The sequence below is a fragment of the Enhydra lutris genome, unplaced genomic scaffold (assembly GCF_002288905.1).
Source record: "Enhydra lutris kenyoni isolate GAN:26980312 unplaced genomic scaffold, ASM228890v2 scaffoldscaffold13, whole genome shotgun sequence".
Classification (NCBI taxonomy): domain Eukaryota; kingdom Metazoa; phylum Chordata; class Mammalia; order Carnivora; family Mustelidae; genus Enhydra; species Enhydra lutris.
In genome coordinates, this window is record NW_019154097.1 from 2,915,297 (window position 1) to 2,941,137 (window position 25,841).

The 25,841-nt window shown below is 48.5% G+C and overlaps 2 protein-coding genes across 2 annotated transcripts; both read right to left on the minus strand.

Moving 5' to 3' along the window:
* Window positions 1-1,921: 1,921 nt before the first annotated feature.
* On the minus strand, window positions 1,922-5,023 carry LOC111145986 (myogenesis regulating glycosidase (putative)). The gene has a single exon (XM_022501340.1). It carries the CDS (start codon window positions 4,810-4,812, stop codon window positions 2,668-2,670), a length of 2,145 nt encoding a protein of 714 aa, XP_022357048.1. The 5' UTR covers window positions 4,813-5,023; the 3' UTR covers window positions 1,922-2,667.
* A 4,704-nt stretch (window positions 5,024-9,727) lies between these two features.
* LOC111145987 (chromosome unknown C9orf24 homolog) lies at window positions 9,728-25,300 on the minus strand. Its single transcript, XM_022501341.1, has 7 exons — window positions 25,166-25,300; window positions 15,882-16,026; window positions 13,499-13,611; window positions 12,196-12,271; window positions 11,751-11,985; window positions 10,509-10,595; window positions 9,728-9,833 (listed from the first exon to the last, which is right to left on the minus strand). The coding sequence occupies exons 1-7, from the start codon at window positions 25,298-25,300 to the stop codon at window positions 9,728-9,730; spliced, it is 897 nt and encodes a 298-aa protein (XP_022357049.1).
* Window positions 25,301-25,841: the final 541 nt, after the last annotated feature.

The window sequence follows — 25,841 nt, forward strand, 5'->3', positions numbered from 1 at the left end:
CCTCCCCCTATCTCCCCAAATTCAGGAGTTACCACTTATTGAGCACTTACTGTCTGCTAGTTTTTGCATAAAATTTTTTTACATACAATTTTTGCATAAAATTTTTTTGCAGGCACATCTCAATGAATCCTAGAAATTCCATTCAGAAGATGAAGAAACTGGGGTGCCTGGGTGGCTCAGTTGGTGAAGCCTCTACACCTGATTTCAGCTCAGGTCATGATCTTAGGGTTGTGGGATGGAGCCCCGCGTTAGGATCTGTGCTGGGCATGGAACTTGCTTAAGATTCTCTCTCTCCGGGGCGCCTGGGTGGCTCAGTGGGTTAAAGCCTCTGCCTTCAGCTCAGGTCATGATCCCAGGGTCCTGGGATGGAGCCCCGCATTGGGCTCTCTGCTCGGCGGGGAGCCTGTCTGTTTCTCCCTCTCTCTCCGCCTGCCTCTCTGCCTGCTTGTGATCTCTGCCTGTCAAATTAAAAAAAAAAAAAAAAAAAAAGATTCTCTCTCCCTCTCCCTCTGCCCCTCCTCTTCTCTCTCTCTCCCTCAAAAAAAGAAAAAAAAAAGATAAAAATAAACATGCAGAAACCAAAGCTCAAGAGATTGGTTAAACTGGCTTCAGCTTGCACAGAAAGCTGGAGGGCCATTCAAGTAAGAGTTATGCTCTCCAGCCACTTAGGGAACCTCTCAGGGCCCAGCCTCGGTGTTCTGCCTCTATAGTCACTTCACAGCCTATGGGTAGGTGCCAGAGCCCCAGGAGGTTCATTATTGAGTACTAATTGGTGGATGCTCTTGACAAAAAGGAGAAGGAAGCTAATTCATTTACTCACCGTCTCCTGGAGACACAGGAATCCTGGCTCCTGACATCTCATCTTCAGACAGCTCTCCTCTTGCCTTTTTCCTGGACCACAGTGTCCTTTGGGTCACAAACTTAGAGCTCAGCTGGGTGTTATGTACCAAAGTTTGGGAAAAATTTATCACAGGCAGGCCCAGAGGAAGCCAGTTGGGCGACGAGCTAGGGCCTGGAAAAATCCTTGTTATTTTTGTGCAAACCCCCCGCAAGAAACAGCATAACAGGATAATAGCTACCTTTTATTGAGCACTTACTCGTGCCAGGCACTTTACATACATCAGTGCTTCTAATTCCCACAACAACCTGGGAGGTAGGCATTATCATCACCATTTTACATATGAGGAAACTGAGGCTCAACAAGGTTAAGTGGCTTGCTTAAAATCACACAGCTTACAGATGAGAGTGATAGAATCGGGAGTCAACATGGACCTCTGAAAGAGCCCAGAACTTTCATTAGGCATTCTTCACATAGGGCAAAGAGAGGGGTTGGAGGAGTGGGCAAAATGATGCATTCTTTAGGGGTTGAGGGAAGCTGAGCCCTGCCCTGTTTCCCACCTCCCCACTTTGGCAAGCCATCTCTTCCTCAGACTCGGCTGCGAAGGCAGAACAACTCACTCTGGCTGGGGCTGCTCTTCTTAGAAAGAGAAAATGGCTGAAATGAAAGAGCTTACCCTGTATGGGTATTTACAGGTGCTGACGTGCCTGTGGAGCTCCTGTGCGGAAGCACACCACCACCACCACAAGAACAGTGCTCCCTTTTAGGCCACACTCCTGCCATGTATGCAGGGAGTGAAGCAGCTGAGAGATCTTGAAAGGGCTGTTTATTTCCTACTATAGTCCCAGGGACATCAACCAGGAGGGGGCCAGCTCAACAATCAAAACCTCTAATTTGCTCCCTGCCCCCTCTTTCCAGGCTTATCCAGCTTCAAAAGTGTTGTGTTTATTCCACAGATTCAGGAAAACATGGTGCCTGTCTCTGTCTCTGTCTCTCTCTCTCTCTCTCTCTCTCTCTCACACACACACACACACACACACACACACATACACACACACACACACAGTTTCTTGAGTTAAGGCATCAAGTCTGGCCTGCATGGCCTTGCAAGTCTGCCTGGTAGGCCATGGCCCTGGCCTAGGGCTGAGCCCCTGTGTTTACATAAATGGGGTAAGTACAGTGTTAGGAGTCTCTTCACAAACGAGGGACAACAATGATGGCTCCGTGCTCTGCCCAGTCTTCCTGTCCTCTGGGATGGGACCGCCTTCCTCCTTGTCTGCTGCCCAGAGACCTCCATCCCATCTCCCTAGCTGGGGTGGGACCAGGTCAGCCACACTTCAGGTCACTGCTGGGAACTCTGGGCTTGTCTTCCAACATCAAGAACGTGCCCTTCTAAGTGTAGCAGGGGGCTATTTTGGGACTTTAAATGGGATCAGGTCCCCACCTCAGAAAGGCAAAGATGGCCATTCAGGCCAGGATGGAGGGTAAAGTTTCTTTTTGTGCTTTTAAAACACAATCATGTGTAGCAGGAAGAGAGCTGATATTTTCCTTCTGGATTCTCTTTCACCTCAGGAAATAGGTTTCTGCAGAGTGGAGTGAGTGTGGAGGGAAAAAGGTCTTTAGGATTGAGCCTTAGAATGGGAATTTGCTTCAGCGCCCCCTCACCTGTCCCCCGGGGCTGGCTGGAGCACATTTCTGTCAGCACCTGCTTGGTGGGTGGTGCAGAGGTGGGGACTTCCTGGGGATACACAGTGTGGTTGTGATGGAGGGCTCAAGGCCTGCATGAAGGCAGGGGCTACGGTTGTGGGGTTCCTAAGTCCTGGGCTGGGTCAGGATGCCCAGATGAAGTAGGCGACCTCGTCCAGGTCGACCGGGTAATCGGTGAGCAGCACTGGGGTTTTGTCAAAAAGCTCGCCCTTGTAGCTGCGCCACTTGCCGGCAGGCAGGTAGACGTCTCGCTCCTGCTTGCCCGGCTCCAGGACTGGCGCCACCAGCAGTGTGTCTCCGATAAGAAACTGCGAGTCGATGCGGTGCGCGGTCTCATCACCGGGCGCAATCCACCAGAGCGGACGCACGATGGGGTCTCCTGTGTCAGTGACCTCACCAGCCAGCTCCAGCAAGAGCGGGGCGACAAGCGAGGCCCTCAGGGCGGCAAACTTGTGGGCGATGGCCACCACTTCAGCATCATATTGCCAGGGTGGGACCGAGAACTGCATGGCGGGCATGAAGGCGGCCACCTCCAGCCAGCGCACGTAGAGCTCGCGCTCGGGCACCTCGCCACCGCCGGCTGTGCGCTCCGACACTGCATTGCCGCCCACCATATCAGGCAGGATGAACGGGTAGCCCAGCATGCTGACGGTGAGCACCGCAGGGATGAGCGAGCGCAACCCCAGATCATAGCCCCACACAGAGTCGCGGTCCACTAGGCGGAAGAAGCATGAGATGTTCTGTGACTGGTAGCCCACGCGGACCTCCGCCAGAGAGAAGAAGGGCAGCGCCATTTCCGTGTAGCGTCGGCTCCATACACTGGGGTCGGACAGCGGCCTGTAGGTGCTGAAGTCCCGCGGCAAATAGCTGACTTCGCCTGCGTCAAACTTGAAGGAGGCCACAGCATAGCGCGAGCGCAGCCGCCGCAGGTGCCCCTGGAACCAGTCTCGAGCCTCTGGGCGTGTGAAGTCGAGCACCGCGCCGATGCCATTCCACCAGCGCACAAGCGCGGGCAGCCGCCCGGTGGGTTCGCGCACAAACAGCTCGCGTTCCACTCCCTCACCAAAGCAGGAGGAGTTGTAGTTGACAAATGGGTGAACCCAGAGCGTGACGCGAAAGCCGGCATCACGCAGACGGCGGAACATGTCGCTGGCATTGGGGAACTTGGCCTCGTCGAAGTCGAAGTCTCCATAGGCAGGTGTGTACATGTCGTCTATTTCCAAGTGGCTGCTGTTGAATCGGTGCTGGTGGATCTGCTGGGCGAAACGCTGCACTTTGTCCTGGTCCACGGCACGCCCGTACAGCACCCACGTGGACCAGATGGGGTCCCGGAAGGCCTCAGGGGCCGGCACTCTCGAGGGCTTGTTGAAATAGCGCCGCACCATGTATTTGTGGATGGAAGTGACGTCAGAGCCGACGCACACACGGTAGCTGAGCTCCGGCGCGGCAGGGCGGCCAGCAGGTGGCTTGTAGGGCGTGTTGTGGTAGCGTGCCTGCAGCCGCAGCGAGCGCTCCGTGCTGTTCCAGCCCAGGTGGAAGGGCACTGAGTCGTTGACCTTAATGGCAGCTGCACGCGATGACAGCCAGTAGCGCTCGAGGATGCCTCCGAATGCCGCGTCAGAGGAGTAGACGTCGCTGGTGACGAAAGGCTGCGGCTCTTGCTGGCCCTCTAGCCGGATGGGCCAGTGCTGGGTCCTCATCTCAGCACCGCCGTACCAGTGAGCAGCTGCATCGCCCAGAAACATAGCGTGTTCCACCTCGCGCCCTGGCGCCGCCTCCTCCCAGCGCACGCGGTAGCACATGACTGTATCCTTGGGCCTCACAGTCTGGATGAAGAAGTGCAGGGGGCGCCCATCGGCCGTGCGAGAACAACCGAGGACTGCGCCGTCGCGGCTGCAGGAGTCGAGGTCCAGCGCACCTGAGCGGAAGGCCAGGCGGAAGACCTGCTCGCCCTTCTGGTTACGGATTGAGAAGCCGCCTCGGTTGAGGTCCAGCAGCTCGGCGCGCAGGCGCTCTGCTTTGCGTAGAGAGGCGCTGTAATAGCACCAGGCCACCACTGCAGCCAACACCAGCAGCAACCCCAGTACTGCGGAGCCTAGTAGTGGTTTCAGCTCTTTGGAGGGCTTGGGCTTGGCGGGCGAGAAGTTATCAGGCAAGAAGGTGTACATAGCTGCGGCTGCAATGGCCTTGGAGCTCTTATGGTCTACGCGGCTCCCAGGGCGGCGGCGGGGGTAGGCGTGGCTCTTCTCCTGAGGGTTCTGGGACATCAGTCCCCAGTTAGGGAAGGAGTGGGCAGTGGAACCACCTGACAAAGCACATCTGAAACTGGACTGCCTGATTCTGAAAGGGGAAGAGAGATGTAGAATTGAGGTTTCTCATTCCGTAGTATTTCCCTTTGCTGCATCAGAAAGAGGTGTATATTTTGGGAAGGTTATATTACTGGGATGTAAGGTCTGGGCATAAAGGCTTGACCCTTACCAGGACCATCTATTTGTGTCTAAACCACTCTTCCTCATGAGCATGAGCTTTTGCCAAAGTTAGGACTCTGAATGGAGGAGGCAGATGGCATGCATCCTCATTGTCCTGGTGGAGAAACAACCCAGACAGGGTCAGGGAGCTGTCTAGAATCACAGAATTAGCCAGGTGGATCATGCCTGGGCCAGTTCAGGCTGAGGAGCAGGCAAGGGGTCTGGAGAAGGCAATGGTGGGAGAGGGCAGATAATCCAACCAGCTCTTTAAGATCTTTAACAGGGCAGTAGGCTGGTTTTCCTGCCCCTGCAGGGGGAGAGGAGAGAGGAAGGGGGAACATCTTAGGCATGGAATTTAATCTTTAGTCAAAAGTCAGATTAAATCTGGAGATTAGAGAAGATACCCAAAGCCAGATGCAGTCATGGGCCTGGTTTGGAGAGAGGCAGGGTTGGGTTTGTTCATTAGGGCTGGGATAAAAAGTTTAGCATGGGGGTCATGGTGACTTCTCAGATCACTCTCTCTCTGCTCTCAAATTCCACCCTGTTCTCAGCAATTGATCACCAAGTCCATTTCTCTGCCAACCTTCCTGCTCTCCTCTTGGCAACACATTTGTTGGCTGGCTACCTCTTGGCTTTGTCTCCACTACACAGTCACTCTCCTCTGCCTCTGCCCTACTTTGGGCACTGTCATTTCTCCCATGTATCACTGCAGTACTTCCCCAATAGGCCTCCCTGCTTCCACTTTCTTTTGCCCCAGTGCCTTCTGCTCACAGCAACTATGGCAATCTTTTTAAAGCACTTATGAGACAATATCTCTTACTTTAGAGAGCTGCTCATGATCCCTAGGTTTAAGTTCAGAAGTATAAGCTTTGCAATTGAGGGTCAAGGCATGATGTGGTCTCATCTGCCTTTCTGACTTTCATTTACGACCAGGCCTATCCTATGACCACCAAGCTTATTCTTTCCCTAACCTAAATCCTTCAGCCATCTGCTCTAGGAACTTTCACCTACCCACACTGAGCCAATGTCTCTCCCCCACCTATCAGCTCTCCAAGGAGTGGACACCCCCTACCGCACACATAGACCCTCATATACTGTATGTTAAACATAGGACTGCAAAAAAACCATAGATTTGGGGGGAGGAGGTATGTGTCCTAATCTGCTGCCCAAGGCCACTGACCATATCTCTGCACTCAGGGCAGATTTCAACAAAGAAATAGCACCAGCCAGGTGTACACACAGATATACATGCTGCCAGCCAGGCAGCTGCCCATCTGTTCCAGCTGGGAGGAATGAGAGAGGGAGACTGGCAAACAGTAATTAGCCTCCTCCCAGATGCCAGTGTCTGTCTCTAAGTCCTCAGCTACTTCCAAGGAGATGCCGGAACTCTCAGGGTTCTCACCTCCCCCACCTCTCCCATGAAGAGACTATCATCAAGAATGACAGGTGCAGTGTGCCTGGGTGGCTCAGCTGGTTAAGCGACCCGACCTTCGGCTCAGGTCATGATCCCAGGGTCTTGGGATTGAATCCCACATTGGGCTCCCTGCTCAGCAGGGAGTCTGCTTCTCACTCTTCCCATCCCCTCCACTCATGATCTCTCTCTCTCTCTCCAATAAAGAAATAAAACATCTTAAAAGAAAAAAAGAATGACAGGTGCAGACCAGAATTTTGATCCCAGATGTCAATATACAGCTCACTACAATTTTGTCTCAGGGCTTCATTCTCTGTGCTCCTTCTCTCTAAATCTCTAAGCTGGTCAGTTCCAGCTGGAACAGCTGTCTGGAACAGCCTCTTACTCCCTGCCTCTCATTCCTTCCATTCCTCTATTGCATCCCCTACCAGTGTACAGGTCAGAAACCAGGGTACAGGTTAGAAAAGCCCTCCTGCAGAATGCACACAAGCTTTTAGCTGATGCCCTCAAGCTAAGCAGAACCCAAAGAAGGCCTTAGGTGGCCCAGGCCAGACTTGCCATACATTTATATTCATTCATTCAGGACAAACAAGGCTCCATTCGGGGCACTGAGGGAATAAGGGAAAAGGGTCCATATCTGAAGAGGACAGAGAACACCTCATCCTCGAAACTTTCATGCTAAGTCAGCTCATCTCATGACACTGGAGGCATGGAGAGGCCACCAAGATGACCTCAAAAGCCATTTCCAGTAGGTTCTGAGAATCTTAATGTTCTAGGATTCCAAGGTTTTTTGTTGAAGGACAGGGCCTCACAGTCCTGGAAACCCATTCCATGCAGGCCCTGCGCTGGTCTCCCTGTGCCACCACAGCATCCAACGCTAACAATAATACTGACCAAGAGGCATAGCTATAGTGCCTAGTCTACAGATGAAGAAACTTGTCCAGACAGAAAAAGGAACCTGTTTGAAGTTCCTAGGTGGCAAGGTTGCCTAAATCTGAAATCCCAGCTTAACTCTGCAGCACAACTTTTAGGAGATGAGAGATAATGGTCTGACTGGCAGTCTGAATGCAGCAGAGGAAAGGAGCTCTGTGGGTCAGAGGGTGGGACAGGCGCCCCATCAGGTGGATGTGTGCATAGTGAAGCCTATCTTCTCAAGGGCTGGTGCTGCTGCTTGCTCCAGAAAGGCTCCTTGGGGTGGGAAAAGGGCAATTTTAATGGCATCTCGTACTGGGGCTGTGGAGGAGGAACTGTGATTCCCGTGTTAACAGCGCGAGAGACCCCTGTAATCTGCCGGCTCCGTCATCTGGCTAACCACAGGCTAATGCCGGCAGGTGGGGTCTGCCTTAGCCAAACCTTTCCCCACTTGACACTCAAGCTCGGTCTTGGCTGCCAGGCTCTAGCCCGATCTGAAGGGGAGGGCCCGGCCCGGCCCCAAAACGGGGAGGCCATGCCAAACTGAGTCGTTTGTAGAACATAATTCCAGGGAGGGGGGAAATGTCAAAGGCAACTCGATCCAGCCCGTCTTCCTGCCCTCCCCAAGGACGGGATCCGAGGGGATCAAGTGACTGCGCCTACAGCCTGGAATACTCCACCCCCACCCCAGCGCTACAGCTACAATGTCCGAAGGGACAGACTGAGGTCAAAGGGCCGGCGGCCCGCTGGAAACCGCGGCTTGAGGAGGGGCCCAGGTGTCCAGGCTCGTTACCCCCTACTCATTCAGTAGGAGCGAAAGTTCAGGAAGTGTGTTTCCTCAGCAACCCCCCAAGGTCCTCCCCCTGGGCTCACTCACGGCAGTGACCCCAGAAGTGGGGGCGAAGGGAGGCTCCCGAAGATTCCCTCCAAGCTAGCGGGAGTTCAGCTGCCACGGCGCTGCGCGGGGCGCTGCTTAGCTGGGGACAGCTGAGGCCCTCCTCGGGACCCGCCCTCTTGCTGTGGCGTCCAGCACCGCCCCTGGCTCTCGAGCCCTCCTCCCACATTGTCACGCGGACTTGAGGTCCAACCCCTTCGCCCCAACCTTTCTCCCACTGTTCTGTGCCCACCTCGGAACAACTCTGACCCGCCACCAGCAGGGTTTCTCCTGGCTCCGCCCTCTGCCTTCAGGTCCGCCCCCGCTGGGCCGTGGTCACCGCATGCTGGCGGGGCTCTTTACTAGGTCTTCTGGGAAATGTAGTTCTGGAGAAAGGAGCGGTTGTAGTGTGTTGGGGTTCTCGCACCTCTAGGCTAAATTTGGGATGTGTATGAGGAGCGAGCGAGCGTCAGGGTAAAGGGGGCAGGGCTGGCTCTTGGGATTCCTTTCCCTCCAGATTTGGGCAGGTGGAGGCCATCTTTGTATAATGCTCTCATTAAGCTCTTTATGCGGAAAAAGTTTCCCATATGGAAAAAGTTCTCTCATATAGAAAAAGGGTGGCGGAGTTCTGGAAGAATCGCAGAGGCTCAGTACAGGGTGGATCCAATCAAGGACCCCACGGAAGGAGCCTAGTTCCACCAGCCAGAGGCCCAAGTTGTCAGTTCCCACCGGAACAGACCGGTAGTATCTGAGGTTGGGGACCTCGGTATTTTGCAGTGCCCCCTTTGGTCTCTCCCCGCAACGCACACCCCGTGGTGACACCGTTAGAAATGCCCATGCTGTAGGTTGGGGAACGTGCCCCGTCATATCCCTGCTCTGAGGACCAGCTGGGTGCAAAAATACTAAAGATCCCAGAGATTCCAGAACACCCCACCTCATTTCCGAAGGGACAGAGAAACAGCTTTGCTCTGTAATTTGAAATTTCTTAGTCATGAAACCCTCCAAAATTATGTTTTAGATTCTTGGGTAAGGGAGGGCAGCAAGGATGTCTGAACATAGGCTTTTTCAGGGCTGTCATGGAGACTCTGGGAGTAGAGATCAAGAACTTTGGGTACAGGGACAGGTATCTGCAGAATGGAAGACTGCGTCTCCTGAGATGAGGGGGGTGAGGAACATTTAGGTTTGGGGGATACTGAACAAATGTCAGCTGGAGAGCCCTTTTGGGGTTGCCCTGCACAGCTAGATTGACCCATTATTTTGGGTAGAGGGAGGCCACTAGCTATTGTTGTGTATTAGGAGGGCACTCAGGGTCACCCAAGGGAAGTACTGAGATGGTGGGGACAAGAAGGGCTCAGGACAGATGACTAAGAAAATGCATCTCAGTTAAAGGGGCTTGGCAGGAGCCTGAGTGACTGGTTCCTCACTGCCAGATCCTGTGGGATAAGGACACAGGAGGCAGCTTTTGGGGTGAAGAATTTATTTACTGCTGGGCCCCCTTGGCCCCGCCAGCCTGGGCTCTACCAGCAGTAGCAGTCAGGATAGATTTCAGACACAAACTCAGGGTGGATGACATAGCTGTTTCTCTGGGGGCCACCGGTCTTCTTGAAGTGACTTGTGTCCCATCTGTAGGGAGAAATGGGTCAGCCCTTTTGGACCCTCATAGGTCTGATTCCAATTCTCAATGCTAACTGTATCCCAACATTTTGCCCCTAATATTTTTTTTTTTAAAAGATTTATTTGTCAGAGAGAGAGGGAGAGAGAGCGAGCACAGGCAGACAGAATGGCAGGCAGAGGCAGAGGGAGAAGCAGGCTCCCCGCCGAGCAAGGAGCAGGATGTGGGACTCGATCCCAGGACGCTGGGATCATGACCTGAGCCGAAGGCAGCTGCTTAACCAACTGAGCCACCCAGGCGTCCCTGCCCCTAATATTTACCCCATGCTCCAACATTGACCTTCTGACCTCAGGTTGTACTGTTAAATTTCTGATTCCCAGTACTGGCTCCCTAACATTAATTTCTTATCCTCTATTTTAATCCCTGAACCGAATGCCCTGATCTCTTGACTCTGAGCCCCACTGCCAACCTGTAAACTTTGAAGGCCAGAACCTCAGAGCGCTCTCATGGAGGGTCCTCCATTCCCTTGCCAGCTTTGATGACCCCCCCATGACACTAGCGCCCCCTGGTGGCATCTTCTGGTCAGTGCATCGCAGCGGTCAGTTCCCCGCTCCGCCCCCATCCCCCCACCCCCAACTCGTCCCAGCGTTCCCCGTCACGCCAAACGCCATTTGGGCCGAACTTACCTAAGGTTCGGACAAGGGTAGTATGACGGCGGGGGAGTTATAACAGCACATTGCATTCCGGGCCGGTGCTCGTAGGGCGATACACTCCTGGAGAAGGAAGTGGTGGGCCCGGAGAGGTAGGGCCTCAAAACCCAGACTAAGACCCTGAGCGGCGATCTTTCCCTCTGGCCTCTTGGCCCTTCAAGACCCCATCGAAGCATCACCTCTGGGATGACACGTGAAAGTCTCTATCCTCGTTCGGCCTGGTTTGCGCTGCCCAGCCTGGGCTGTGGGAGTACGCTGGATTCTGGGGGTGTTGGGCTCCAGTCGTTGAAGAGCTGGGAGCACCAGGGTCCTCTCCATTGGAAGGGAATTATTCCAGTACTCAAGCCATTTCTAAGGCTCAGGCACTTTCTCGCTCCCCCCTGCCCTTGTAACAGATGAGACTCAGCCTCACACAATTAGACTTTTTGCCTGGGGAAGGGCGGGGCACATCATGGTGGGGTAGGGGCAAGATCTAGGACCCCTCCCCCGCTTTTCCTCCAGAAGCTTTCTAGACCACGAACTTTGGAGTTCTCCCAGGCTCAGCCTGCCTTGATTGCCACCTGGTGCGGGAAGAGGGTTGCTCCGCAGTCTGGGTTGCAGCTGAGCTCTTGGGCCTGTTCCCTCAGCAGTAACACGCTAGGCTAACTTAAGTGGTGGTGTGGTGTTCTAAGGCCAGGACCCCTCTGGTAATACAGTTACCATTTCCTTGCTCACATAACACCCGGCAATGACCCTGCGCATAGATGGTGACCTAAGACCCAGGAATAGAGGCCGCTTTTATGAGGACACATAGGCACTCTAGAGGCTAGAACCTGCGTCTCTATGGCCGGGTGTCCAGGTAGGGAACAAGGTGTGGGAAGGGGATATGACAAACAAACCACCTTCGGGCCTCCAGAGCTAGGTTGACCTTGAGCCCAGTTTGGAAGGGATAGGGCCGGGAACCTGGAGGAATTTTCATGCAGGTTCTCTGGTCTCAGCGGTCCGTTCGGGCCCTGGCGCCGGAGGGCGGGACAGGACAGGGCCTAGTAAGTGGATAGAGGTGGCGGGAGGCACGGTAGGGTCGACACAGAGGCAGAGCACAGCTGGAACTGGTGAGGGTTGGGGTGCGCACAGCTGGGGTAAAGCTGGACTTGCAGGTGGGCGGGGTGGGGGTATTGGGGGGTATTAGGGGCTTGCTGGGGAGCGGCGCCTGCCTAAGGCAGGAGCAGCCCTGCGAACCTTACAGTCGGCTCTTCTGTGCACAAAGGCCGGAAGCGGCGTTCTGCGCAGGGTGCGCCGGAGACGTAATAGTCCATTCCGCGCAGACAGTAGTGGCGGCCAGAGCAAGGGCTTTCATAACCCTGGAAGGGCAGGCGGCCGGGCAGAGGATCCACGCACCCGCATCGGCGCGTGATCTGCGGCAGCGGCTGGTTCCGTGACAGCGAGTTCAACATGTTCACCACCACCTCGCGCTCTGCACCCACGGACCCAAGCCGGAAAGATCCAGATACAGAGTTACAGGAAAGGGAAGAGACAGAGTCAGAGATAGGAAGAGATGGAAATAAAAGCAGCGACGGATAGAGGAGACAGGGTTACACCCTCTATCTTTGGCCTTTGCCTCATTCCCTAGGTCCCATCCCACCGTCCCTCTGGTCTACCCCACTACAGCCCCGCCATCTGTTACCGTAGGCGTTGAGTCGTTCTGGCTTAGGAGGGCACTGTAAAGGCATTTCTCGAACAGCTGTCTCCATTCCGGCCTCCTGAAAGTGGCACACGTGCTATCTCAAACTCTGACCCGGGAGAGTTCCTCCTTTTGGGGATCCTCCCTGAACACCCAGACCAGTCCCAGGCGGTGTCTTCTCCCACGCTCCAGTTGCTCCCCTACTCTCCCAGGCTCTGAGTGTTTTGGGTTGTCACCTGGCAACCAGTACTCCGCCTCCGGGGCGGGGATGGGGGGTGGGGGGTGGGGGGGTGGAGGATGGGAAGGGAAGGAAATGGAGCTATAGATGTATGGGGTCTGGACCCTAGGCCTTTGGCACCCTTGCCTCAGCGTTTGCCTTTGATTTTACCTCTCTTTGTCTACCTGACTCTGTAGTTAAGTCTTGGAGTGTCCCTAACTGGGGAGAGGTAGTGTCAATATTATAATATTGCCTGCCCATCAGAATCCCCCGCAGACTTGTGAAAAATCCTGATTCTCGAGGAAGTTCTGATTCAAAAGGATTCAGTCAAGGGGATCAGCCATCAGCTACAGTTAAGAACCTGTGCTCTGGGGGCACCTGGGTGGCTCAGTGGGTTAAGCCTCTGCCTTGGCTCAGGTCATGATCTCAGGGTACTTGGGATTGAGCCCCACATCGGGCTCTCTGCTCAGCAGGGAGCCTGCTTCCCCCTCTCTCTCTGCCTGCCTCTCTGCTTACTTGTGATCTCTCTCTGTCAAATAAATAAAAATAAAATCTTAAAAAAAAAAAAAAAAAGAACCTGTGCTCTGGCCTTCGGTCCTCTCAAATTTCCTCTTCCCTCTGGCCTGGGCCTGCAGCTGGGCTCCTTCCTATCTCCTTGGAAGACTCTCCTGTATCTCCTGTATCCTGTATATCCTGTATCCTGCCACTGGGTGGCCTTGTTCTCCCTTCTCTTGTCCTTGCTCACATCACAAAGGAGGGAGACTCAACCTCTCATTAATCAGACCGTTTGGGGAAGGGCCTGGTGGCAAGCTTCAGGAAGGTAGTCAGGGACACTCGTTGTGTCCCCACAGAGCCCAGCCACAGGTTGGGATCCAGGGGACCCAGGAGCTGTTCATACAGCTCCACTCCTGGGCTCCCATGTCTCTTAGAAAATACAAACCCTAGTTTCACACTTGAGAAAGAGCCCTGGAGTGTTGTTGGTGGGAAAGGGATGAAGAACCAATGGTGAGATATCAGTCACTGTGGTTTGGAAGTGGAGGGAGATGTATGTCCCAGACCCCAGGCATCTGTGCTGGTCACAGTAGATACCTTAGGTAGCCGGGGAAGGCATGTGGTATATTTGTTCCAGCCGGTGCAGTTGTAAGGTCCCATCCTCCATGTGTTATACCGGTCACCACATAGGTAGTATGGGGTCCATTTGTCTATTTGATCATGGGGATGGAAGCACAAGATATTGTTATTCCTCATTCTACCCCAGGATCTGTGTCTCCATAGATGTTTCTCCTCTGATCCCCAGCATAAAACTAGACTCTTACTAATATCCCTCAGGCCAGTCAAGCCCAGCCAGGGCCCAGATTTACACACTGAGATGCAGCCCATTTCTCACCTAAGGCAACTTTCTGAGTGGGGTCTGAATCCTTTGAGCTGATCACTTTGCATCCTGGCATCAACCTCTCTGAATTAGCCAACTCTAAAATGGATTCTCTTCCTATTTCCTCCCTCTTATCTTCCACATCCAGGTTACAAAGTTTGCTTATTCTGCCTCCTTAAAACCACTTGAATCTATCCTCTCTTCTAGTCACCCCTGTATCTCTGCGGTGCCATAACAAGAAGACAATAACATGTCGTGGTTAATAAAATGGGCTTCACAGACATTTGGTGTTCAAATCTCAGCTCTGCCAAATAGCTCTGTATGACCTTGACTGAATGAATTAATTTCACTGTGTCTCAGTCTCCTCAGTTTTAAAATGGGGGTAATAGTATTATTTACTTCATAGGGTTGTTGTGAGATTTAAATGAGTTCATACATGTAAAACACTTAGAACAATGCCTGGCACATAGAAAACTGTTATTACTATTGGCCTACTAACTTCCCTACCTCCTTTTGAAATTCTACAATCCAATCTCTACACAGATTTTCACAAATGAAAATCTGATCAAGACACTTCCTTACTTAAAATCCTCCAAAGCCCCACCCACCCAGTCGTCTAAGTCTGTCCTGAAGACCCTCCATGATCTACTACTCTAACAGTCTGAAAGAACACACGTGCAAGATACTAGGAAAGGAGGTCTAGGAGCCCTAGAGGAAGAGCAGGTGTGTGTATGTGTGGGGCAGAGTGTTGAGATTTGGAGTTCTGGATTGGCGAGTTGGACATATTAAGTATGAGGTGTTTGAGGACATTCAGGTAAAGTTGACCATAACTCAGATGGAGAGTGGAATTCTAGGAAGAGGTCAAGGGTAGAAATAAAGACTTAGAGTTGTCCGTTAAGACACTGGTTAGATAAAATGGCCTCAGGAGAGGAATAAGGAGAGAAGAGAGCACCCCGAGGAACCCTGCATTTCCAGAATGGGGGGAAAAGAAACCCAGGGAATGGAGGCATCAGAGAAGCTGAAGAAGGAAGGAGTATCAAGAAATAGAGAGCACTTGAGTGGTTCAGGCAGTTAAGCGTCTGCCTTTAGCTCAGGTCATGATCCTGGAATCCCAGAATCGAGTCCCGCATTGGGCTTCCTGCTCAGTGGGGAGTCTGCTTCTCCCTCTGCCCTTCACCCCTCTGTTGCTCTTTCTGTCTTCCAAACAAACAAACAAACAAACAAACAAAAAATCTTTAAAAAAAGAAGTAGAGTGGTCAGAGAGTGAAACTCATAATATAAGGCTCATAAGGTAAAGATTGAATAGTCTCATGGATGTGGCAATTAGAACTAAACAAGAGCAGTTTTAATGTTTGAATGTAGGAGATGAAGACTCCCAATGTCAATTAGATAAATATTTATCATCATTTGATTCAATAAACAGTTATGAGGCCTGGTTATACTAGATGGAGGGGCACAGCTATAAATAAGAAACAACTCTGCTCTTTCGGAATGTACAGTGAGACATCACAAACACCTAACCAAATGGGAAAGATAATTTCTCATAAGGTGTAACAAGGAGTGAAAAAGTAGAGACAATGATATAGACGATGTTTCTAAGAATCTTGGCTGTGAAGGGGAGGAACAAGAGAGAATTTTTAGGAAGGAAGGGGTTAGAAAAGGCTTCCAGGTCAAGGGAAAGGTGGTGAGGTGGGGCAGAGAGATGTAGGAGAGATGGAGAAACTGGTGAAACAGGGTCACTAAGAAGATGGGAAAAGATGGCCCTGGAATATACCTGGAGGAATTTGTTTGGAAGAGGTTAATACTCCCTCCATCTCTCTAAGGATAGGACCCAAGCCTCTTCCAGTTTTTTGGCACAAATAGGGAATTCCCAAAAGGGAGGGCCTGGATCTCCTCCTCCAGGGTCAGGGTTAGGGTCAGATCAGATGGTTGGGAGTCAAGCTAGAGTGGAAGTGACTGGAGAAGCCCAAATTATGGGTGGGGATAAAGTTGATATGGGATCAGGGTGGAGGTCAGGATTCAAGTTGGGATCAAGTTAACAGTCATTGTTGAAGTCCCTGAGCAGGGTCATCTTTGCGTAGGTAAGGAGTGAGGTCCTACCTTCCTCTTGACAGAGCCAGTATTTCTCAGGAAAGTAGGGGTGGCCTGATATAGAACCCTTATAGCTGTAGTCCTGCACGGCACATTTGACCATCTTCTGCAGGGCTTCAGGATCCACGTGGCGCTGCATGGTCTGAGTCAGGCCCTGGGCAAGGGGAGAGGAGAGGAAATGACTAGGTGCCTAAAGACCCCATGTCCCGCTGGACCCAGATCCAGCGCCTATTGAGAAAGCCCAGTTGGGTGTCTTCCCTATGCCAGAGGTATCCCCATGCCAGTCTTGGCCCCCTCTGCATAGTTCTTTGTTTGAATCACACTTTCTTCCTTTCTTTCTATCCAAGGCTAGGGCTTGGAGACAGGAATTTGTCCTCTGAGTGCTTTTCTGATGTTCTCATTTCTGTCCTTTCCTTGACTGGGGCCTCTTTAAGGGCAGAGCTGGATGTTCCTGTTTTTTTGCAGACTGTGCTATCCGGGAGCAGGGCCTGGATCTCCCCAAACAGACCAACAAGCCCCTGGTATAACCTGGAGCCTCAGGAAAGGCTGGCTGCCTGGGAGCCAGCTACCTGATGCAGGTGTTTTGGAAGGGAGTGCTTTCTGGGAATTTGGCACCTTGAAGGAGATGAAGGATGTGGCCGGAGGGAAACCTAATTTTAAATCTCCCTGACTCCAACCTCACCCTGACTCTACTGTGGCTCTGATCTTGACACCAATATCACCCTTGACCCTGACACTCACTTTGCCCTGGTGCTTATCCTACCCTGACCTTTTTCCTAATCTTGGTTCAGGCCCTGGTTTCCTCTGCTTCTTGGAGTTTACCTTGTCTTATTTCCTTCAATCTCCTTTTGAGCTAGATCTGTGGAATTCCTGATTAAGACCTACCTCTGGAGCTCCCTTGTCCTCAGCTGAGGGAAGAATGTCTCGGTGTAAACCAATAGATCTCTGCACGCAGCCGATTTGAATATATAATGCTACCATATAACGTACCAATATATAATGCTACCCCAATTCTGGGTCACAGGGGTGGGATACCCAGCAAAGTCAGAGACTAGAAAGGACTTCCTCATAGTGGGCAGCAAGGAGCTGGGATCGTGACACTGCTGCCCGCATTTCCCCCTTATGAGCTGAAGAGCAAAGGCTTCTCCTGGCCAAGATGAGACCTGGTTCCCCTACTGCCCTCAAAGCCCCCCCACGGAAGGGTTTCTTGGATCTCTGTGCCCAGCTGAGGTTTTGTTTTGTGGGCAGATCCTGCACAGTCATATTCCATATGGGGGAAAGAGCCACATGACTTGGCATTCCCTTGACCTTTACACACAGGCACACACACCTCCAGTCATTTAGGAGAACTCATAGATGTCATCAATTTTCCCCCTAGAGGCTTTCCTCACATGTCTCTATCTTTGATTGTCTGCTCATGGTTTATGAGTCGGAAACTAAAAAAGCTTATTGGAGGGTGCCTGGGTGGCTCAGTGGGTTAAAACCTCTGCCTTCGGCTCGGGTCACGATCCCAGGGTCCTGGGATAGAGCCCTGCATTGGGCTTTCTGCTCAGCAGGGAGACTGATTCCTCCTCTCTCTCTGCCTGCCTCTCTGCCTACTTGTGATCTCTGTCAAATAAATAAATAAAATCTTAAAAAAAAAAAAAGCTTATTGGAGGCTTTGAGGTGTGGGTGGGTTTTGTCAACCAGGAGCATCATTGTAGGGTAGTCTGGAAAACTATTTTTGTTAAATTCTGTCAGTATCTCTAGGTCTTCTCTCTTGAGCTGATCAGATCCTTCAGAAGAGACTTTCAGTCTTTGGCCTACAGGTAGTGGCCTGGTTGCCAGTGTTCTGAGAATCTAGTGGAGAAGAGGGGAGCTGGGGGGTTTGGGCATTCAGTATGTAGAGGTTCACCTGTTTTCACTATGGTACCCTGCCCTCAGATGGGCCTGATAGCCCCAGTCCTGAGATCCTCACCAAAAAATTAGCCTTCTGATTTTTGCAGAGATGGGGCAAGCAGTCACCCCACAGCATAGAATAGAAGAGGGGATTAGTGGGTTTAACTGCTTTTAAAAAATATATATTATTTATTTGAGAGAGAGAGAGAGAGAGAGCATGCCCATAAGCAGGAGGGTGGGGGTGGAAATGGGAGTGGGGAGCAGGGAGCAGAGGGAGAACCAGACTCCTCCCTGAGCAGGGAGCTGGATGGGGGGCTTGATGCAATGTGCGGCTCAGTTGAGGGGCTGGATCCCAGGACCCCAAGATCATGACGTGACCTGAAGGCAGTTGCTTAACCAACTGAGCCACCCAGGAACCCTGGTTTAATTGGTTCTTAAACAGCTTTCAAATCAACCTTATTTTAGCTGTGGTCCTCTCCTATCTTCAGTTCCAGAGAAGTCCAGTATTACCAATTCCTGAGCCTTTTTGAAAATTCTGCAATTTTAAGTTGAATCATGTCCTGTGTTTCCCACTGCTGGCTTTGGATTCAGCTTTCTGAAGTCTGCTGTCAGGTACTACTTAATTGATTGTACTTTCTAGCTTCTGAAATTTTGTGGCCATTGTCCTTTCTTTCCGACTAGTCTCGTGAGTTTACGTGTCAAATATCCATTTACAGGAGTTTTAGAGGGTTTCAGGAGCGAGTCCAAATACATATGTTCAATTTCAACCCGGAAAATTATAGTTTTATATTCTTTATACTAATCCTTTGTCAATTACATGTTGCAAATACCTTCTCTCAGTTTGTGGCTTGTATCTTCATTTCCTTTATAGTGTCTTTTGATGAAAAGAAGTTCTTAATTTTACAATATGTGAATTTATTAATCTTTTCTTTTATGTAGTACTTTTTTGACTTGTTTAATAAATACAACCATAGTCTCAGATAATAATGTCCTATATTTTCTTCTAAAAGGAAATAGTTTTATTTTCCATAGTTAAGTCTTTAATCTATCAGGAGTTGCCATTGGTGTGAGTTAGGGATCAGTTTTCTTTTTATCCATCTGGATAACCAACTGTCCCATTGAATAGTCTGTCTCCCCCTGCACCCTTCCCCTGGCCCCCCACACCAATATATAATGCTACCCCAATTCTAATGTATCTTTTCCCATAGCTTTACTTTCAGTCATCTTTGTTGTATATTGTTCCATGTATATATGGCCCCATATCTGATCTGTTTCATTCTCTAACAATCAGTTTGGCTATTCCTATAGTAATACTATACTTTATAAATGTTAGTCACCCTTCCTACCCACATGCATGTTATACATGTTTATTTTATTTTATTTTTTATTTATTTATTTATTTGACAGAGAGAGAGATCACAAGTGGGCAGAGAGGCAGGCAGAGAGAGGTGGGGAAAGCAGGCTCCCTTCTGAGCAGAGAGCCTGTTGTGGGGCTCGATCCCAGGACCCTGAGATCATGACCTGGGCCGAAGGCAGAGGCTTTAACCCACTGAGCCACCCAGGTGTCCCTATACCTGTTTATTTTTTTAAGCAAAGTTTTATATTATCCATATACTTTTATACACATTATTATATTCCTACTGATCTTTTTGTTGACAGAATCATATACAGGTTTGTATGTGTGTGTGTATGCATTTGTTTTTTTAAATTATGCTTCCTGGGGCACCTGGCCACCTCATTTGGAAGAGCATGTGACTCTTGATCTTGGGGTCATGAGTTTGAGCCCCATATTGGGTGTAGAGAGTACTTAAAATAAATAAATTAAAACTTAAAAATAATTATGTTTCCTAAATATTTGCTGTTGAGGTAAAGAAACGTGATTGGCTTTTATCTTATATTCACCCAACTTTCTAAATTCTTATTCTAATACTTTGTAGATGCTATGTACACAACTGTATTATCTGTGAATAGTAAGTTCTTTGTATTCCTTTCTTACCCTTGTATCTTACATAATATTGTTTTCCAAAATACAACCTATCTGATATTTTTTTCTAAATTTTGGCACTTTTCTTAACTTAACAAATTAAAAATCATAAGTATTTTCCATTGACATTGGTTGTTTAAATTTCACTCACATTTACCAATTTCTTAGCTCACCATTCCTTCTTGCATCTCAGACTTTCCTTTTGTGATCACTTTCCTTCTCCCGAAAATATATCCTTTAGAAGTTCCTTTATTACAGGTCTGATGGTAGTGAACATTTCTATTTTGTTTGCCTGTAAAGACTTTATCTTTCTTTTGTTCTTGAAAGAAAGACACTTTGGGTGACTGGGTGGCTCAGTCAGTTGAGTGTCTGCCTTCAGCTCAGGTTGTGATCTGGAGGTCCTGGGATCCAGCCCTGCCTCAGGCTCCCTGCTCAGTGGGGAGTCTGCTTCTCCCTCTCCCTCTGCCCCTTCTCCCTGCTCTTGCTCTCTCTCAAGTAAATAAGATCTTTAAAAAATAAAGAAAGGAAGGAAGACACTTTGAAAATGATTCTTCTCTGCCTGTTTTTAAGGTTATCTCTTAAGCTGGTGTTGGGCAGTTCCACTGTGAGTTACTTACATGTGAAATTCCTATTTATTCTTATCTGTGGATTCATTTCTCTTATTCTGGAAAATTTGGAGCCTTTTTATCTTCAAATAATGCCTGTTTTCCTTTCTGCTTTTTCATTCTGGGACCCTGAATAGATGTGTAGGAGATCGTCTCCTTCTGTCTTTCATATTGCTTAATGTTTCTTTCATAATTTTTAACCACTTGGTCTCTGTGCTGCATTCTGGGAAATGTCTTTCGCTCTTTCATTTCACTAATGCTCTTTTTTTTAGTTTTTATTTTAATTCCAGTTAGTTAACATATAGTGTTATTAGTTTCAGGTGTACAGTATAGTGATTCAACACTTCCATACATCACCCAGTGCTCATCACAAGTGCCCTCCTAATCCCCATCACCTATTTCATTCATCTCTCCTACCCACCTCCCTTCCAGTAACCATCGGTTTGTTCTCTACAGTTAAGAATCTGTTTCTTGATTTGTTTCTCTCTTTCTCCCTTTTTGTTTTAAGATTTATTTATTTATTTGAGGGAGAGAGAGAACATGAGCAGGAGGGAAGGGCAGAGAGAGAAGGAGAAACAGACTACACTGCTGAGCAGGGAGCCTGACATGGGGCTCAATCCTAGGACTCTGGGATCATGACTTTGGTCAAAGGCAGACACTTAACCAATTGAGCCACCCAGGTGCCTCTTGTGTCTCTTTTTCCCTTTGCTTTTTTATTTTGTTTCTTATATTCCACATGTGTGAAATAATATGGCATTTGTCTTTCTCTGGCTTATTTCATTTAGCATTATACTCTCTTGCTCTGTCCGTGTTGTTGCAAATGGCAAGATTTCATTCTTTTTTATGGCTGAATAATATTCCATTGTATACATATACACCTTACCTTCTTTATCCTTTCATCTGTCAATGGACACTTGGGCTGCTTCCATATCTTGGCTACTGTAAATAATGCTGCTATGAACATAGGGGTTCATGTATCCCTTTGAATTAGGGTTTTTGTGTTCTTTGGGTAAGTACCTAGTAGTGTGATTGCTGGATTGCGGGGTAGTTCTATATTTAACTTTTTGAGGAAACTCCATACTGTTTTCCAGAGTGGCTGTACCAGTTTGCATTCCCTCCAACAGTGTAAGAGGGTTCCCCTTTCTCCACATCCTCACCAACACCTGTTGTTTCTTGTGTTGCTGATTTTAGCCATTCTGACAGGTGTGAGGCGATAGCTCTTTGTAGTTTTATTTGCATTTCCCTAATGGTAAGTGATGATGAACACTTTTTCATGTGTCTGTTGACCATCTGTATATCTTCTTTGGAGAAATATCTGTTTATGTCTTCTGCCCATTTTATTTATTTGAGAGAGAGAGAGAAGGAGAGAGAAAGAGCATGGGGGAGGCAGAGGGAGAGAGAATCTTAAGCATGCTCCCCCGGCCCCCCCAGCACACAGCCTGATGCAGGGCTTGGTCTCATGACCCTGATATCATGACTTGAGCCAAAATCAAGAGTCAGACACTTAAGTGATTGAGCAACCCAGTTGTCCCTCTTCTACCCATTTTTAAAGTTGGATTATTTGTTTTTTGGGTGGTTGAGTTTTATATGTTCTTTATATATTTTGAATACTAACCCTTTATTGGATATATCATTTGCAAATATCTTCTGTCATTCCCTAGGTTGCCTTTTAGCTTTGTTGGTTGTTCCCTTTGCTGTGCAGAAGCTTTTTACTTTGATATAGACTAATAGTTTACTTTTGATTTTGTTTCCCTTGCCTCAGGAAACATATCTAGAAAAAAGTACCTTCAGCCAATGCTGAAGAGGTTAACAATATTTGTTCTTCCAATTTATGAGCAAGGAATGTCATTCCATTTCTTTGTGTCATCTGACACTCTTAAACTGTGTCTAATCTGCCCTTTGACCCATCTACTGAGGTATTGGTTTTAACACATATATTTTTTATTCTTAAAATTTCTATTCTCTTCTTTTTTACATTTGTCTGGTCTTTAAATATAATCACTTGTTGTTTGCTCATTTTGATAATTTCATTTTATTTTTAAAAATCATAGTAATTATTTTGTATTCTTTAACTGTTAACTCTAATATCTGAAGTCCTTGGAGATTTTAGTCTGTTATTGCTGCTGACTGTCATATGGTGGTTTGTTTCCCTGTATCTCTTATTGCGAACTCAGATTTGATTGGCCTTACTCTGAAGCATACTTGGAAACCTACATTAAGGGTATATTCTACTACAGAGAATACACATTTATTGTGTGTGTGTGTGTGTGTGTGTGTGTGTGGTGGGGGCAGGGAGCCAGAGAGCACTAAACTTTCTGGGTTATTTTGGAGTATAAGGCTTAGTTTCTTCACCTCATTTAAGGCTTAAACTCCTGCTTGTAGTGCTGATATTGGCATTCATTCTCAGGGCATCTTAAGTATACTTACCATTCACCTCCATGAGAGTCCAGAAAAAAATTAATTTTTATGCAAGATCTAGTGGTTTTCAAGCAGGAGGGCACTTGAGAATTTCTAGATCAGCATATTGTCAGAAGCAGAAGCCTTTCCTTCATTCTTAATCCCACTGCTGTCTGGCTTTCACTCCTTTCCACTCACCAAACCTGTCTGGCCAGATTGCTAAGGGTTACTACATCCAAGAGATCAAGGTCTGTGTTGACATTTGACACTGACCTTTGTCTAAAATGCTGTCTTTGTTGGTTTCTCTTTGATTTTTCTCTTATCACCCTGTCTCCTCTTGTGGCTCTTCCTTTACTTACCTCTTAAATAATCTGTATTCTCCAAAGTCCATCCTTGACCTCTTTCTTGTTTTTCCTTGGTAATTTCATACATTCCTACGACTTTAGCTACCGCCTGTATGTTGATGATTTCAAAATCTGTATCTGTAGCCGGCCCTTTTCCCTTTGCTTCAGATAAGTATACTCAACCACCTACCAGGTATCTCCTGTTCGTCCTTGAATATTTTTGTCCCAAAAGGAACTCCAAATATTTTTCTAAATCTGCAATTCCAAATCTCAGAACTACTATTCCTCTAGTTGCCAGAGCCCTAAACCCAGGAGTCATCCTAATCTCCTCTCTTCTTTATACCCAGATGGTGACCAAGATCTATTGAACTACTTCTTAAAATTCCCTCCTATTGAATGTCAAAAAACATCCAGGCACTCTCATATTTTTCTGGTGGGCATGTAAATTATTATAACTCCTATTATAGCAATTTGAAGTGTGTGTCAAAAGTCTTCAAAGTGTGCATATCCTTTCTCCCAACACTTTCATGTCTAGTAGTTTGTCCTAAGGAGATAGTTGATGTCTACGGATATACACAAATGATTATACTAGCAATATTTTGGAAAGAATCTAAATTTCCAATAAGATTCCTTAAACATATTTTGGTACATTCATAAAATAAGATACCATAGTCATTAAAAGGACAGTATATTTTTCCACAAAAAATGTACCTGATATATGGTTATATGCAAAGAGTAAGATTCAAAGTGTTAGTACACAATGTGATGCCATTTTCATAAAAAATGTTTGCTTCCTAAAAAGGCATATACTAATAAATTAACAATGGATAATTTGGGTAGTGAGATCATAGTCCTTTTTCCTTTGTGCTTCTCTGAGTTAACTGAGCTATTATCTCAGATATCAGTTATCTGAAATTATTCTGCATTGAGCATATATTTATTTTATAATTATAACCATTATTTAAAAGATTCTCTCCTATTCAAAAGATTCCCTTTTCACTGCCACAGTCTCTCCTTATCTATCACCTACACCCTCCTCCCTTATCCTTCACCACCTCACGGGCTTCCTGCCCTGAGCCCCAGCCCCTCCAGTCTCCTGCCACTGTGGCTTCTCTCACCATTGGGCCAGCCTCTCCCTCTGCTCCAGTTCTTAATTCCTGGAGGATCTCTGTCCCTAGGCTGCCCTTTCCCCTGACTCTTCTCTGTTGGAAGCCTCCTCCCTCAGGATCTCTTAGTAGACCTGCCCTTCAAGAACCAGGAACACTCTCTCTTTTCCAGCTCTTGTACTGGTACATCCACTGGGCGACCCTATTTTGTTCACTTGTCTGCTGAGATCTCTTCACAGGCATGGCCTGGCCTTTCTTTTTGTATCTGCATTGTGCCTGGCATGTGTAGATACTCACCATTTGTTGGACGGTACGCACAGATAAATTCCGTTAGGCAGAGTCACAAGTAGACTCACAGATCTTGTCTCCATTTTATGAAAGCTGCACAGACCCCTTGGTCACTCTCCTTCAAGTACAGACATATAGACACAAGGAGACTGTGATATATATGCGTGAAAACATCCTTATAGCACCTTCTCTGGCATATCCCACAGACAGCCTCAGGGCCTTTGCATTTTCTGGTCACTCTGCCTGGAACCCTATTCTGTCAGCTCTTCACAGGGCTAGTTCTCTCGTATCTTTCTGGTCTCTGCTTGATGTCACTGTAAGAAAGAGGTCTTCCGTGGCCTTCCTATTTAAGTAGCTCTGCCTGGTTACTTTCCATTTCCATTACTCTGTTTATTTCCTATACAGCATTTTGGATAATTTATAAAACTTGTTTATTTCTTGGTAATTATCTGTCTCTTTCCATCTCCTACCCTGGTGGAGTAGGAGGGCACCACGAGGACAGAATATTGTACTATTTTATATATTATAAATTCCATGCCTAGGCAAATGAATAAATACATGCATCGTGTGCACATGTGGACACACACACAGATACAAATAATTACAAACACATAACAACAACCACACACTACCATCATTCAGACACACATGACCATACCCTGGCCTGCCCACGCTCCCAGTCTCTACTTACCGGTGTCACAAACTTGTTGGCTTCCCAGGCCCACAGAGGTGGGTCTTTATAGACCTCCTTGATAGAGGTAGGAGCCCTGTAGGAGTCACTGTAGGTGCTGATGGGGGTCTTGGTCTTGCGGGAGAAGAGGAACATAGTGAGGTCTAGGGGATGCTGTGGAGGGCTTTACCTACCAAGGGCTCTGTAAGACATCAGTGACAACCCTCACTGCCAGAAAGCCTACACCTCCAGCCTGCCAGGTGTCCCTTAGCTGCTGTGACCCCCTCCTATAGAGGATCTCTCAGTTGCCCTCCCTCACAAACTTCCAGCTCCTACCCCACCCTGTTTCCCCCTCTAGGATGGGCACCACCCATTATGATATCACCTGGCTCAGCCCCATCCCTGGGGAGGTGAGGAGATCCAATTCCCTCCCTACCCCCAGCCTCTTCCTGCCTCAAGCATCTCAAAAGATTCCAATTTCCAAGAGTGCAGAGGGTCCCTGGAGATCACCTAGGCCAAACTCCTCACTTTGATGAAGAGAAATGGAGGTTCTGAGGCATCAAGTGACTTGTCCAGGGTCAGTGGCAGGCCTGGCCTGGGAACCCATGAGTGGAAGCAGAGTGAAATATGTATCCAGAGAATCAGTTCTCTCCCCTTCCCAGCCCACCTGCCCCTTGCCCACGACCCAGGTAGGGAG